Here is a 17,316-nt window from a genome sequence, read left to right as displayed (position 1 = left end):
AGCATTTGACTTCCCTTTCTTGGTTTAAGTTCCCTAGACTAGTTTTCAAAAACCTTTATTTCCCTATAGAAACTATCTATAATTGGGTAAGTCTTTTGTCTGAGTTTCCAGTAGACTCAGGTAACCAAGACAACTGCAGTAATTGAAGGATAAAGGCAGTATTTATCTCTTGGCACTTGTTCTCTCTGTTCTTTTTTTCTTTTCTTCCTCCTTCCTTCTTTTTATATATCTTTTCCAGCTCATAGAGCATTATGTGACTTTTTTGTGCCACTTTTCATAATTCACCTCATATTGTTTGTGTCTTATCTTGACTTATATTGAGAATACGGGCAATGATACCTCATTGGATCTCAAAAACGAAGGATTGATTTCAGTTTGCTTCCTCTCACCCACTCTAAATGGTCACCAGAGGTAAACTGGCAACTAGGCTGAGGTCAGGGGTGGGGAGCACCAAGAACAATCAAGTGCCTAGCACATGATTGGCTCCCAGTAAATGTCATTGAATGACTGAACTAACCCTTGGCAAAGTATCTTATGTAGTTAGCAACAAATTTAATTAATGGTTTAATTACTAATTTATAAGCTCTAAATTACCATTTGGGCTTTTTTGTTGCTATTGTTAAAAACTGTTTTGTCTGTAACGCTGCCTGATTCTTGATTTCTTCGCCTTTTGGTTCATTTTATAAGTGGACCCAACAGCTCTCAATATGTAGCAGTGCCAATGCCATTTCCCCCTATCTTCTGACATTTTCTCTCTTTTGTGACTGGATTAGGAGTTAAAGGATTTACAGATGCACTGGGAGGTCATTCATACTTGATTATCTTGAAAGAGCAACAGAATGTTTTTGGAATTCATGAGTGTTGGCATTTTCACAAATGCTTTTTGGCAGTTCTCTGTCCATTGTCCCAGGCTCTTGCCTTACCAAATACACAGGCACACACACACGAAAATTGTGTTCAGAATGTTTTTTAATTTGATTCTTTACCATGAAGGAAAAATGTTGAAAATGTTTTTCTTACAGCTCAGTATAACTTGAAATAGGTTTCTCCACTGATGATTTTTCCAACTTATTCTATAAATGGAATTTGTGACCCAAAAAGAAGCAAAAACTAATAATCTTTGTGGTCAGGTACTAATGTTTGCCATCGCGTTGCTAGTATTCTCCATAAGCTCAGGCAGTTGATAGTGATGAAGGAGCTGAAGACAACTCTTGACATTGTGTTCCCTGGCTCATGTTCTAAACACCAATGATGCTTTTTGAGTTCAGCATACTCTTGGTAAATCTATCTGCTGGGGTAAGCTCTGATTCCCAAGTTTGGGAAAAAACTTTTCAAAGTTCTGAGACTTACAGATTTTGACTAAACTCTTCTTTCTTCTCAGCCACAAGTTCTGCCCACTTGGAGGACCTTGCTTACCTGGATGAGCAGAGACATACACCTTTGAGAACTTCTCTTCGAATGCCAAGACAGAGCATGAGTGGTGCTCGCACACAACAGGATTTAAGAGGTTAGAACCACAGGATTGCTTTGCCTGGAGATGCCCAGGGGAAAATGGAAATGGGCAGTAGGCAAAAAGTTCCCTTTTTTCCAATTTCCACCCTTATTTAAATCTCTCTTAAGAAGTGAACATGTGCCCTGGCTGGCGTAGCTCAGTGGATTGAGCATGGGTTGGGAACCAGGCATCGCAGGTTCGATTCCCAGTCAGGGCACATGCCTGGGTTGCAGGCCACAGCACCCAGCAACTGCACATTGATCTCTCTCTCTCTCTCTTTCTCTCTCTACCTCTCTCTCCCTCCCTCCCTCCCTTCCCTCCCTCTCTAAAAATAGATAAATCAAAATCTTTAAAAAAAAAAAAGAAGTGAACATGTAACCATGGAAGAGAAAGATAAATACACATACATTGCCCAAAGGCATTGTAATGATCTATATTTGGAAGCACTGGCATTGATTCCTTGAAATTCTGAAAGAAAACAAGTAGAAAGGGCTGGTGTGGTGGTGATGGGGGAAGTAACTTTCTTAGGACCCTGGATTTCTCAAGTGATTGTTGACCAAGTTCAACTCTAGCCATACTGCAACTTGAACTTTGTGCTAAAATGTGTAAATGCTAAAGAATTTATTTCACGTTCATTCTAGTGGCCATTTCTAGTGACATATAGTTCTTCTAATTTACTGGTGTTTTAGCTGGTACTTCTAGTCCTGTCCTGGCAACAGCTAAACAACTTATCCTTTCCCACTCAGCCACCTATTTCTTTACTCTTTGCCAGGCTACATGTTTCTACAAACAGGATCCTGATCTTTTCAGAGACTTTCATTTTGTTATAACCATGGTCTAGTTGAGAGACCATTATTGGTATCTATTATTGTTTCCCCAAAATGAGCTGAACTATTTCTAATAGCCTTAACAGGTGGTCTGCTTTCTCTAATATCTAGTAATCCATAGCTCTACTACATCAGGTATGTGTTTATTTTTATTTTACAGATTATTTTGTCTTTCTTTTGTGCTCCTTCTCACCCCTTGTCCGGTGCTCCATTCTGATCCATATAGTGCCAGGTGCATACATAACTCATGGAAAAGGGGATTCATACAAGCCTGCTGTCCATGCCAAAAGTATTATACTGACAGTTTTTCAAAGATGGCTAAGCAACTGGGAGCATAAAATAATTGACTATTGCTATAGTCACCATACTTTCCATCAACATTAGTGAGTTGATGGCCTTAGTCACAGTTTTATTCTTAATTCTATGCATCCTGCTTGCCATTTCTTCAGTTAGCCACATACTAGTTACTTAGTACGTGCAATTGTGTATTTCCTGCCCAGAAAGTGGTATTATGTCAACTGCTACTTTAGTGTTGGTAGGTTGATTATATCCAAAGCCTGAATAAATTTAGTTGAAAGACTAAATCGATGATCTGTTCCAAGACCAAATGCATAGCTATAGTAAAGAAGATTGGATGCAACTGTTGAGCTATACAGACCTTCAAATTTCATTAAAATCTGCCACATTGGCATCACCATACATCTCATTTCTGTAAAACATACTGACATTGTTGATTTTATTTTCTGCTTTGCTAGTCAATGAATAATGGATTTTATAGTACATAGAAAACAAAATTAACAGGTTTTAGCTGTGTGCTTTTGAGAACTCTTCATGTTGGATTCTATTGATACTTGATAGGACATTTCCACTTCTAGAGATCTAAAGATTTGTAAGGTCTTTGACAGTTGCCATGTTAGTGAGCTTGATGTTTACACACAGATATCTGTTGTATCTAGAACACCACAGAAAACCTTTTCCATTACATTGAACTTCAATCTAAACATTCGATAAAACCTAAGTACATCCAAAGACTTCTTTCAAAGAGTACTTAAGTCTTTAGGAAGCTCTCTGCCTATATAATTCATCCCAAACAAAACTAATTTTATACCCCTTACAGATAGTATCTCAACTTATTGTTTACATTAATACTTAAAGATGGAATTTGTCCATTGATAATGGTACTGTGGTATTAGAGTTTCAGTTCCTTAAAATTGTCTTTTCTTCTAAGAGTTTTCCTTTCAGCAATCTAAATGGTGAGTACATGCCATCCAGATGAGTGTTTTAATCCATAAGATACTGGATGTTTACTAAGCTATATTTTCCCTTTTAAAATAAACATACTTGAATTTAGAACTTTGACGCCCTGGACAATAATTTTCCCTCAAAGAATAACATGTTATCTTGATTACTGTTTACAAATGCACTTTGTGGCTTACGATATGACTTAAAACACATTAATAAGAAGAGAAAGCACACTTGGACAGACTTTCCTCATGTTTCCACAGACCTGCTTGGAAGCTCCGTGTAACTGTGTTCATTATATCTAAAACATTGCACTTCATTGTAGAAATTGAATCATACTGTTTTCCAAGCATCCTAGCATTTTTTAAAAAACATAGTATATCGTGCTTTCTAATTTTGTTTAAAGGAACATACAAATTGCAGTCATTTTTCAGTTTTATATATTTTTCTTCCTCTGGTTATGGTTCAAGTAAAACAACTTTATCCCCCAAAACAGTAAAGTGTTTGAAAACCTTTTATAGTATAAATTAACATATATCTTTATACATTAGAGGTATATCTTTTTATATTTCAAAATATTATCAAACAAGTCATGAAATAGTTTTTTAATCACAATTCTGGTTTTAAATGATTCTGGATCTGTATCCAGTAAGTACTAAAGTTACTGATTCCAAGTATAGAGATTATCTGAAACAATACTCCTTGCATATATGTCTAAAGAGGCGGCGAGCATTCACTGGGTACTTCACACAGGCAGTGTTGCACTGTTACGTTTAGAGAAGTGATTTTCAGATATTTTGGGTTCCAGGACCCCTTTGTACACTAAAAAATTGAGGACCCTAAAAAGCTTGTGTTTATATGAGTTACATCTGTTGATATTTACCATATTAGAAATTAAAACTGAAAAAAAAATTTTAAATATGTCATTTTTAAAAAACAATAGTAGACCCATTATGTGTTAACATCATGTAAGCTCTGAAAAATTCCACTGTGCACTATCAGAGAAGGAGAATGGAAAAAGACAAATTGTGTATTTGTCTTTTGGACTTTGTGGACCCCCTGAAAGTATCTTGAGAACCCCAGGGGGGTCCTCACCTTTTAAGAACCACTGGTTCAGAGGATACGATTGTCATTAAAGATAAGTTTTATGCCTTTAGGGACTATACTAGTCTGTTTACAGAATGCGAGAAAATGTAGTTTAAGAATTGGTTAGAAGTTGTTCATGAACATAGTTTAAGAGTACAAGCATACATTTACTTAACAGTTACCTTAATAGTAACTGCAATTGTTTGATCATAATGGTAGTGGCTTGACTGCTGAAACGAAATTGCTGGGGTAACATCTGAGCTAGAATTTGATTCTTCAAGTGGGGTATTAACATTAACATTTGCTTCATTAGTAAAATTTTTTTTTTTACTTCTTAAGACAGCTGTTTTGAGCAGCTGTTCTACCAAAACTGATGTTTCTAGAGACCCAGCCCAACAGTGGAGACAAGGTCACCTAAGTGCACTGTCCAAGATCCCACTGCAGCAAGTCACTGTTCTAGATTACCAGCTCTCAGCCCTCTGAGAGCTTGAGCTTTAATGGTAAAATAGTTACAGAAGATTGTATACTAGTGCAGAGTATATAACTGGCTAGCCTTCCACAAGTGCCTTTTCTGGTCCCAAAGCCTAATGTCCTTGACAGATATTAATTTGAAATCTTATTAAAGTTTTTAACTTCCATTTTTAAAATTATTTGGGGGTCCATTTTTTAAAATGTAATCATCATTGTGTTAATATAGAGTTATGCTAGAAATTATCCACCTGAAACCTCTCACTCTTTCTGACCGTCTTAATGGAATCTCTTATTCCACAGAGGAAGACAAACTAATTTTGCTGCCTAGTAAAAGGAAGAAAGAGGTTGTTGGTTTTTTATGGGTAAATGTAATATACCTTATGATGGAATATATAAAAGGAAGCAGGGAGAGTTAAAACACACAAAGCAAAAGAGCATAATGACTTTGAATAGAGGCTACTTGGGGCAAATTAACAACAGATTATTAATGATAAGACTAACTTTCCTGATATTAAATTGTAATTACACTGTTCTTTTTGAAGAGATTACACATTTCCAATTAAAACTTATTTATCAAAATATGTTGGTTTGCTTAGGACTTTTACTAAATCCCATTATGTAAATGGCCATTTACAGACACTGAATTTAGTTTATAGCTGCCTTAATAAATCCTAGGTTGGAGTGTGTATGTGCAAATCATAGTCTGACTCATTGGCAGAATTTATGTGAAATTGACCCTGTCACAGTTAACTTGGCTTTGTCAAAGCAAGAACTCAATTTTTATCAAATAAAATCAGCATTTCACACCATTTGTGAGTCCTACTTTCCAAAACAATGAATCCTTTATGAGGATGACTAAGATGCATGTCATGAAGCTAATACTCTTGCAATAGCCCACTGAGTCACACACCCCTGAGGTTGCTTAGTCATCTTGATCGTTGCCCGGCTGGCTCTCACATTTACAAGGGACTATTTCCATCAGTATTTTCCATCTCTTTGTTCATTGTTTTATTTTTACAAGATTAAATATTTTTAGGTAAATTCAAAATCCAGAGATGAGGTTGCATGCATATAACTGCCTATATAAATATTAGATGGGTAGATTATAACCTTTACTAGTATGAGATTGACCCTCTCTCCCCCAGTTAGTTCTTTTGCAAAGCACCCTAAAATCTGAAAATGCAGTACTCAAATTGAATGTCTTAAAATGTCTGCTAGAAAATAGTTTATGCTTTTTGGAGTAGTCTAGCTGTGATTTTTTTAAAACAGATCACTACTTGTTAAAGTAGCTCCACGTAGATGCATAAATCTGGTTTTTATATAAGCTAACCTTACTTGGTAAACTCCTTCTTAAGTTCTGAAAACCTAAACAATAGTTAATATACAACAAAGTTCCACCACAAGACTATAGAGCGCATGGTCTTCTAACAGGCACATATTGACCTCTTGCATTAAATAACACTAAAGAAGGGCTGTGAAGTAACATGAAAGAAATTCTAGTTATGATATCTAATTCCGCAAGAATAAATCATGGGAAATATTTTTAAATGCCTTAAGTGCAATAAAGAAAAATAACCAACCATTAAGCCAGTTAATCTAGTTTCCCATTTCTATCTAATCTAAATAGAAAAATAATGATCTTTCTATCATTATTTTCTCCAAAAGTAACTAAATCTTATTCAAGTAGCCATAATGTCACTAAACTTACTGATAAGAACAGATACTATACTTGATCTTAGCCAAAAGGCCAAGAAGAGATCACTAAACACTTAGGTAACATTTTGCAAAACATTTTTTGATTCAGTGGGATGATCTAAGTTTTCCAGTTTTATGGTGTATAAAATTTTGTGTGGGATAACTTCCCAAGATACTAATAAAATTAGAGAGCTGCAGGATTTCCTTTGTAGGACCATAGCTGTTTCATCACTGAGAGTTCACTTAAAATGTTTAATCTTAAATTTCAAGTAATTAACCAGTTTTGATGTGCCAATAAAAATAAATCTTAGGTCTCACCTTCAAGGCCAAGAATCCAATAGCACAAAATTATGTTGACATAGTTATATAATTATTTTATCAAATGTTTCACATTTGAAAAGCTTTACTGTTTTTATATTTCCTCTATATTTTGTGGTATTAAATGTGAGGAAACATGTAAAAGTGGCAGTGTTTGGGAGAGTTGAATTTTCCCTATTTCTTTTACTGTTTTCCAAATATCTTTGTTCCCTTCCTGAAAATTCCACTCAGCAATGACTCCAAATTGTTCTCAAAAAATGTCCTGTAAGACCAATGTCAGAAAGCTGGAATTCAATATGCAAGTTATTGAAGGACTGAGAATGTTATTTTCCAGAGTAAAATAAACCTTTCCCCTTTTTTATCCCTGCATTAATAGAATACACTGGACTTCTTAAACACTAAGACAAATGTTAAGAATGAGACATTTTCAAACAGATATAAAAGTGATGGCTTGCATTTATTTGAATGCTATGCTTTGTAGACATGGTGCTAAGAGCTTTAAATATATTCTTATTTAATCCTCACAACCCTTTGATGTAAGTACAGTAGTAAGGGAACTGGGAACTTAAAGAAGTTATATAACTTGCTTAAGGTTACATGTCTAGTAATTGGAGTGCCAGGATTCATTTTATATCTGGCAGATTCCAGAGCCTGTGCTCTTAAACACCATGCTATACTATGTCATAGACAATATAATATAAAAAGCAACAAGCAATATAATAATTACAATACAGTGGTTTGTTGTAGATACTCAGTACAATGGGGTGTTAGTGATGGGAAACAGAGTTGCATATAAAAATGAATTGCCAGATAGCTGTTTTTTCAGCAGGAGCTATGATCAGAGAGACCACCACAGTGATTCATTAGTCCAGAACAGCTCCTACTTTTTTGTTTCTGTTAATAGTACCCCAGATTTACTCTCATTCAAACTTCAAGTCCTGGGATCAGATTTGAGTCACTATCTTCATTATCTTCTATATCCAGCCACTTATATCACCCTGAGGGTTCTACTCAGAATGTCTGACATTCTTCCCTGTTATCCATTCTCAATATGGCTAATTAGTTTGTCTCCCTACTCTGGTCTTTCCATATTCTAATAGCTAATGCCAGATTGCCAAATTAATCTTTCTAAAATGCAGTATTGTCACTTCTCTGTCTTATAGTTATCATTACTATCATTCTTACCTAGTACAGAATCTAGAAAAATAAAAATGTAGTTCTGGACAAGAAGGGTTATTGTGTGTTATTACCTTTACAATTTACTGTACTGTTACATATAAAAAGCTAAAGAATTTTTTTAAATGGACACTGCCCTGGTCAGGTGGCTCACTTGGTTGGAGTGTTATCCCATACACCAAATCCCATACCCCAAAAGGTTGCAGATTCAATTTCCAGTAAGGGCACATACCTACGTTCTGGGTTCGATCCTTGGTTAGGGAGCATATGGGAGGCAACCAGTTGATGTTCCTCTCTCAAATCAATGTTTCTCTCTCCCTTCCCCTCTCTCTAAAAGTCAGTAAAAGTATATCTTTGGTAAGGATTAAAAAGTAAAAATAAAAATAAAAATGATCACTGCCAGATTGATGATGAAATAGAACATGTGATAAGCAAGAACTAAAGGAACAGATATACTAAGATAATGTATGAGAAAGTACCTAGACAGTGCTTAATGAATTTTATTAATTCATTCAGAAACAGAGACTAAAATTACTTCTATGTTAGTTGAAAATTAACACAATAAATTGTATAATAAGGCCATTTTCCATATGGAGTCACTGACAGCAACTCAGTGTCTTTAGCTGTGTTAACTGAACCATAACTGGGGAGAAAGAAGTGAGAAATAAATATTAAATTACATTCAAGATAAGGGGAGAAAGTTGAACTTTAATATGAAAGTTATCTACAACCCAAAAGTAAAGGAGTTAATAACTGAAATAAATTACTTTGTCATCCATATTTTAAAGTACTTAAAGAGAGAGTAAAAGGGCAGCCTACGGAATGAGAGAAAATATTTGCAAACCACGTAACTGATGAGTTAATATCTGAAAATATATACAAAACTCCTACAACTCAATAACAAAAAAAATAGTTTGATTAATAAATGGGCAAAGGATGTAAATTGACATTTCTCCAAAGAAAACATACAGTTGACCAACAGGTATATGAAAAGATGCTCAACATGAATAATCATCAAGGAAATTCAGATGAAACCAGCAATGAGATATCACCTTACATTTGTTAGAATGGTCATTGTCAAAAAAAAAAAAAAAGGCACAGAAAAACCCCCCAGAAAATATTAAGTGTTGACGAGGACATGGAAAAACTGGAACTCTTGTGCACTGTTAACTAGGAACGTAAAATGGTGCAGCAGCTATGGAAAACAGTATGGTAGTTCCTTAAAAAATTAAAACTGGAACTAGATTAGATCCAGCAATCCCACATCTAGGAATTTATCCAAAAGAATTGAAATCAGGATTTTGAAGAGATATTTGCACTCCCTTGTTCACTGCAGCATTATTCACAATAATGAATAGGTAAAAACAACCTAAACATCCATTGATTCATTGATGAATGAATGGATACAATGTGGCATATTCATAAAATGGAATGTTATTCAGGCATTAAAAGAGGGAAGTGTTGTCATATGTTATAACACAGATAAGCCTTGAGAACATTATGCTAAATGAAATAAGCCAGTCACAGAAAGACAAATACCATATGATTCTGCTTATATAAAGTATCTATGCCCTGGTTGGTATGGCTCAGTGGATTGAGTGCCAGCTTGCAAACCAGAGGGTCACTGGTTCGGTTCCCAGTCAGGGCACATGCCTGGGTTGCGGGCCATGTCCCCAGTGGGGAGCTCATGAGAGGCAACCACACACTGATGCTTCTTTCCCTCTCTTTCTCCCTCCCTTCCCCTCTCTCTAGAAATAAATAAATAAATAAAATCTTTTTTAATAAATAAAGTATCTACAGTAGTCATACTAATTGAACCACAAAGCACAATGATGGATACCAGGGCCTGAGGAGAGAGGAAAATGGGAAGTTGCTGTTTAATGGGTATAAAGTTTCCTTTATACAAGATGAAATAGTTCTAGAACTTTTATGAGCCAAAATACGGTCTGTCTTGATAAATGTTTTATATACAACCAAAAAGAATCCGCAATTTTGTGGTAGGCAGTTCTTGAAATATCAAATAGGTCAAATCAGTTGATTGTTCAAGGCTTCTATATATTGCTGATTTTCTACTTGTTTTCTCAAGGGATATTGAAATCTCTGATGATAATTATGGATTTCTTTATGTCTCTTCACAGTTTTTGCTTCATGTATTTATAGCTCTGTTATTAGGTGCATAAATATTTAGCATTGTTATGTCTTCTTGATGAATTGATTCATTGATCATTTTGAAATAGTCTTCTTTATCCTTAATGAGTTCCTTTTTTCTGAAATCTACTTTGTCTTGTTAATATGACCATTCCAACTTTCTATCGATTTGCATTAGCATGATGATATCTTTCTCTATACTTTCCAGCCTACTTGTATATTTATATTTAAAGTGAGTTTCTCATAGGTAGCATACAGTTGGGTAGCATATTTTTTTATCTACTCTTTTAATTGAAATATTTACAACATTTGCATTTATTTGAGTTTTATTTGGGTAGTTTTCAGTCTTTTATTTTGATATTTGCTTTCCATTTTTCTTGCATTTCCCTTATCCCATTTTTTGAATTTAGTATTTCTATGAGTCTATATTATGTTCTTAGTTAATTAGCTATACTCCTCATGTTGTTTTGGTTTTGGTACCTGGTGGCTTTATTATTTTTAGTATATAGGTTTATTTTATTACAGTGTACCCTCAAGTTATACCATTTTATGTGTAGCATAAAGCTTTTACAATGCCTGTGTTAAGGGTGTCCCCCAGGTCTAATGATTCACTAGGAGGACTCAGAGGACTCAGGATAGAGTTATTCCCATAGTTGTGCTTTATTACAGTGAAAGAATACAAAACCAAACCAGCAAAGGGAAAAGGTACATGGGGCATAGTCTGAAGGAAACCAGACACAGCTTCCAAGTATCCTCTCTTAATGAAATCACCCAGCATGCACTTAATTCCTCCAGCAATGACTGTGACAGTACATGTGAAATGTTGTCTACAGGAAAGCTCATTAGAGATTTAGTGCCCAAGATTTTTACTGTGGTCTGGTTGTATAGACCCCCTTGCCTAAAATATACTAAAATTCCAGACACCCAAAAGAAAAGCAGGTGTTCAGCATAAACTATATTGTTTGTACAAACAATTTAGGCACAGTGATTCACTCTTATTAGTTCTGGGAATGATGGGAATCCTCTTGAAATTCACATTCCCAGACTTCAGATAAAGGCCAGCCTTGCAAGCTGGGTCTATAATGGTAGCAGTCTCAAAACTGTTATGTGGCCCTGGATGGTGTGGCTCAGTGGGTTGAGTGTCAGCCTATGAACCAAAGGGTCGCCAGTTCGATTCCCAGTCAGGGCACATGCCTGGGTTGTGGGCCAGGTCCCCAGTAAAGGGGGTATGCAAGAGGCAACTACACACTGTTGTTTCTCTCCCTCTTTCTCTCCCTCCCTACCCCTCTCTCTGAAAATAAATAAAGTCTTTTTTTAAAAGACTGTTATGTGAACTGTTTTCTGCAATAGTCTGTTTTTATTTCACTCTTCCCAGCATTTATGTTATTGTTGTCAGAAATTTTACTTATATAAATGTTGTAAACCTCACCATGTAAAATCAGTTATCTTTTTAAGATTTTTTAAAATAAGAAAAAATGTTATATAGTAATCCATGTAGTCACCATTTCTGGTACAGTTCATTTCTTTGTGTTAATCCGTGTTTCAATCTGATAGCAGTTTTCTTCTGCCTGAAGGACTTTTTTTGTTAACATTTCTTGTATTGTGGATCTGTTGGTGAGAAAGACTTTTTAAGACATATAAAAGCTGGAAAATAATTTTATCACTATTTTTGAAAGACATTTTCCCTGAGTATAGAATTGTAGGTTGACAGGTTTTTCCCTTTCGTAATTTAAAGTTGTAGGTCTACTGCCTTTTCATTTACATTGTTTCTGAGAAGAAATCTGCTGTCATTTTTATCTTTGTTCCTCTGTTCTTACTGTGTCTTTTTATTTTCTGGGTGCTTTTAAGACTTTTATCTTTATCAGTTGTTTTGAGCAGTTTAATTACAACATACCTTGGTGTCATTTTCTTCATATATCTTATGCTCAGGCTCATTGAGCTTCTTGGATCAGTGAGTTTATAGTTTTCATCAAGTTTGGAAATACCATAGCTATCCATTATTTCTTTAAATATATTGTCTTTGCCCCCACCTTCAGTCACACTTGTGTTTGGCCACTTGGAGTTGTCCTGCAGTTTGATCATGCTCTTTTTATTTCAGGGGATTCTTTTCTCCCCGTGTGTTTATTTTTGGGTAGTTTTTATTTCCATCTCTTCCAGGAAGGTTACTCATAATGTCATTATGCGTGATGGCGAATTGTCATTTCCATAATGTCAAATTGTCATTAATGCCATATAGTGTGTTTTTCATTGCTGATGTAGTTTTTTTTCTCCAAAAGTTAAATTTAGGTCTTTTTTATCTTCTGTGTTCATACTTTTGAATATAGTCACTGTTTTAATATCTTTTTCTGCTAATTCTAACATCTCTGTCAGTTTTTGGTTCAATTTCAATTGACTGATTTTTTTTCTAATTATGGTTGATATTTTCCTGCTGCTTTGCATGACTGATCATCTTTGTTTGGATGCCAGACATTGTGAATTCTACCTTGGTGGGTGTTGGATATTTTTGTATTCCTATAAATATTATTCATCTTCTGTCTGGAATATTAAGTTATTTGGAAACAGTGTGATTAATTTTGCATCTTGCCTTTAAAATTTGTTGAATAAGACCAGAACAGTATTTATTACAGGCATCATTATTCTGTATTACTGAGACAAGACCTTTCTCAATATTCACCCCACTGTCATGTAAATTGTGAGGCACTATTAACATAAGCACTGAATGCTTTTCTCGCTAATTTTCTCGTATAGGCCTTTTCCTTGTCTTGGGTGGTTTTCTTATACACATGTGCTAATCAGTACTCTGTTAATTACTCAAGGGTTATGCATCCTCAGCTCTTCAGAATTACTTCTGTACAGCTCTCTTCTTCCCAGTGCTCTGTCCTTTTAAGAGTTGCTGTCTTAGTCTCCCTGGATTCTCAGTTCCATCTCCTCAACTAAGGGAGTCAGCCAGACTCTAACTGGGTTCTCCTTCCCCATACCATGGCCACTTAGAAATTTCCTCAAGGGAACAAGTGGGCATAGGGTTTGCCTCATTTGTTTTCCAACTCTCAGGGATTGTTATTTTTCATTGCCTTTGTCTAGTATCTTGAAAACCTTTATTTCCTATATTTTATTCAGAGATTTGTTTGTTTTGGGGTTGTCTTAGGTGGGAGGGTAAATCTTGTTATTCCGTCTTGACCAGAAGTGAAAATTCAATTCGTTTTTTAAAAGAAAATTAATAGGTGAAGTGACCAGATCATAAATCCATCTCTAATTAGAAAATGACTGTTTTGGTAGTTAGAATTATGCTCTCTAGAAGCTAAAATACATATTGTACCCATAGTAATGAAGAATTGAATGTGGTCATTTTTTCACAACAATAAATTTCACATTAGTAAGATCTTAGTTACCCAAATGAATGTATGTGAATCCAGCCTTCTCAGTAACTTTTCTTTAAAAAAGGAAAAATAGTCTTTAAAAAAAATCTATCCTGCCCTCTCTGGACACTTTATCTAAGGCACATTTCCTCTTTCCTCCCAACTTCCTGTGGTAATGCTGTTCTTTGTGGTGCCTTGGCCAGCATCTGGGCTTTGCTTATGATATGCACAGGGCTGGAAAAAATAACAGTTTTTCTTCCCTTTCTTGTTATTTAATGTTTATGACAGTAGCCTTTAAACAGGACTGTATCCCTGAAAGGTGGCTAAAAAAATGAGTTATTTCCTTTTATTTTCATAGTACAGAGCAGTGATTTTCAAAGACCTGGGTTTGCATCCTATAACTTACTCCCCCAAGCCTTCCTGTTCTAATAAAATGAAGTCTATCCACACTTCACTGCAGTTGAGAATGGAAAATCTATATTAACTGTTTCATTCATGGGTTCACTTATTAAGTGTTATTGAATATACATTCCATATGACAAGAATTGTAGTAGTGAATAGGGAATTAATAGTTTGGGTGATTGTGGTAGGGTGAGTTGAGATATGAGGGTAGAAGTGTAGGGGTTGATGTGATCATGTCAGATGCATATATTTGCTGGCTGTTTACATGAGGTAACCTAGGAATGGCAATATTTTAGGGATGGGTAGAAGAGGAGGAATCATTAAAAGATACATCAGGAGGAGAGGGCCCAAAAAAGAGCTAGAAGAAAGTGTCATCTTAAGCCCAAGAAAGGAATGTATTTCAAAAAGTGGGGGATATTTGAAAGTGTTAAGTACTGAGGAATGGTTAAAAAGCATGAAGACTGAAAATAAATTATTGGACTTAACATTCAGAACATGTTCAGTGATTTTAACCAAAACCACTTCAGAAGAGCAAATGGGAGGAGTTATTGCTAAGGAAGCAAAGATAGCAAACATGACTCTTTCAAAACAGTGGATGGTGAAAGGAAGAAGGGAGGTAAGTCAGAAGCCTTAAAGAGAAGTAGGTTTAGAGTCAGTATATACAAGAGGGAATGCCAAAAAAAGAATTATCTTCTGGAGGGAGGCCCCTTATAGTACAGGCTTCCAAGGCTAGGTGAGTGTTCTAGGAACCCATCTGTATCAGTGTACCAGCTGGCGATGTTGTGAGAAGCTGTGTTTGGCTTCAGTGAAATTTTTTGAAGATTTTTTCAACCTATTTGCCCATTTCATGATGGGTGATTTGTGAGCACCCCTGCCCACACCATGCTAAGTGTTGAGCAGCTTTTGACCTAAAACGACAGGAACCCCGTGCCCCCCCCCGTTCCTAGTCACATGATCTCACCCAGAGTGACTTTTTTTTGGTTTCTGGATGAAAAAATTCCTTAAAGGGCCCGTTTTGCTGATGTGGAAGAGGTGAAACAAAAAAAGGCAGAAGCACTAAACGGTGTTGAAATCAACGAGGTCAAAAACTATTGTGAGCAATGGAAAAAAGTCTTGATAGGTGTGATGCATCAGAAAGTTGAAACATATAAGAATAAATACACAAAATTTTATCAATCAATTCTGGGGGATTTGGGTCCCTCCCACCATGTTCTCAATATTCTGTGTGTTGGAGTGTGGTGATTATGGTCACACTGATGTCTTTTGTTGGCTTGATAGTGTGGCTAGTGAGCAGCTGACAGTTAATAATCAAACACTGTCCTAGGCCCATTGCATGCATTAACTCATTTAATCTTCACAGAATCATTGTTATACCTAATTTTAAAATAATAAGAACTGAGACATCAAGAACATAAGGAACTATCCTAAGGTCACACAGACAATAAGTAATAAACAGGATACAAACTGAGGCACCGGGCTCTGAGTCCACAGTTTTACCCACTTTATGCTGTGTTTCCCTGCTGACCCAAGAAGTTATCCTGCTTTATTTAATCTTTTTTTTAACAGAAGTTATCTAGAATGACCATATCATGTTTAGATTGTTCTTTATGTCCTGCTTCAAATTGCTTTACATTCTTCAAAAACTCATTTCCAGAGGTAGGAATAGCTGCCTACTATAGTCATACTCCAGAGTGCCAAGAATAAACAAGACACTAAAGAGATTTGACTCCAGTAAATGGGAGAGTGAACCTTCTAGAAATTCAGTAGACATATGGTTTAAGTATTTCTTAAGAAAAAAAATAAGCTTTTTTTTTTACTCATCTTCAGTGCTAATGTGATACCAGGTTTTGTCTGAAGCACATGTGTTTTTCTTCTGCTTTGTGTAGAAAATAGCATGCGTGGCATGAACTCTAAAAAGTTATCTTTTGTTCTAAGGAACAGAGGTGCTTCCAGGCTAGACTGTATAGTCATTATGGAAGAATGTGAGGAAATACAGCTCTGCTCCTGTTTGCACCAGACCTTGGCTGAGTGACACACAGCCCTTTCTCCAGCCAGTCCTGTGACTGGCTTCTTTTAAGATGATTCACGGTTGTTTCCCATGAGTAAATATGCTTTAGACTAAATCCAGTTAGACCTCTTTTACTCCATTTCCCTACTTCCCCTTTTCCCCTTGCAGCAGCTGTTTATATTTGCATTTGAGCAAGCTGATCTGTTAGCCTTAGTGCACTTTTGTTTTTTAAATGTTTACTCTTTACCTTAGCTAATAAAGGTCAGTTTTCTCTATAAGCCTAGATACGTAATTATACTTATTGGAAGTCTCACCGAGACTGTTTCCTAGAGAGAATTCATTTGTCTGCTGTGAGCCTAATTTGCATTGAAGAGATAACAAACTGCTCTGAGCCTGGAGTGGTTATTAAATCCCTTTTTAAAACTGCTTTCCAAAGTTTGTCTTATTTGTGTGCCCTTTTGTAATGTTTTCCCTTTTCCTGTTTTTCCCTTCAACATTGTATTAGGAAAATTTTCAGATATACAAAATAATAAAAGAATTCTGCAACAAACACTCATATACTCACCACCTTGATTATATCATTAACACATTACTATGTTGTCACATGTCTATCCGTCTACCCATGTCTTTATCTACCCATTATTTTTTACAAAATTTCTAAGTTAATTACAATATACTTTATTGGCACATTTTGAGAAAGATGGGATGGCCTTCCTGTTCTGTTGCAATCCTGGGACTACCATTTCCTGAGCTCCAGCGGTGAGAAAGCCACACCTGTTATTAGATGGTATGGATCAGCTCATCTTTTTCCCTTAGCTCAGCTGTATTGCAGTGGTAATTTCTCACTGGATTGTTTCACTGGTTTCTGACTTTGAAATCTCTTGGAAGCCAGTTGATATTCCAAACAAAGAAACATTTATTTAGGAATATGAACTTCACAGAGAATATTCATTGCTTACATGTCCTACAATACAGGCCAAAGTGCTTTCTTATTCATATGCCCCAAATTTACTCTTGGTACATAAGAAGTATGGCTTTTTTTTATCACACTGATCTGACAAAAGCCTTAGTTTTGAAGGTACAGAAATTATTTCT

The 17,316-nt window shown here is 35.7% G+C and overlaps 1 protein-coding gene and 1 pseudogene across 3 annotated transcripts in view; one reads left to right on the top strand and one right to left on the bottom strand.

Moving 5' to 3' along the window:
• TANC2 (tetratricopeptide repeat, ankyrin repeat and coiled-coil containing 2) overlaps positions 1 to 17,316 on the top strand; it is a 317,432-nt gene that overhangs the window by 215,671 nt on the left and 84,445 nt on the right. For all 3 annotated transcript variants that reach the window (XM_045836187.1, XM_045836186.1, XM_045836185.1), the window contains one exon: positions 1,382 to 1,507. In XM_045836187.1, coding sequence (XP_045692143.1) covers positions 1,382 to 1,507 — 126 coding nt within the window. The remainder of the gene's footprint in view (positions 1 to 1,381; positions 1,508 to 17,316) is intronic.
• Positions 6,767 to 6,877, bottom strand: LOC123817822 (annotated as a pseudogene).

Source organism: Phyllostomus hastatus, unplaced genomic scaffold, assembly GCF_019186645.2.
Source record: "Phyllostomus hastatus isolate PE091 unplaced genomic scaffold, TTU_PhHast_1.1 phas_contig_210, whole genome shotgun sequence".
NCBI lineage: Eukaryota > Metazoa > Chordata > Mammalia > Chiroptera > Phyllostomidae > Phyllostomus > Phyllostomus hastatus.
This window is presented reverse-complemented; position numbering and strand designations above follow the sequence as displayed.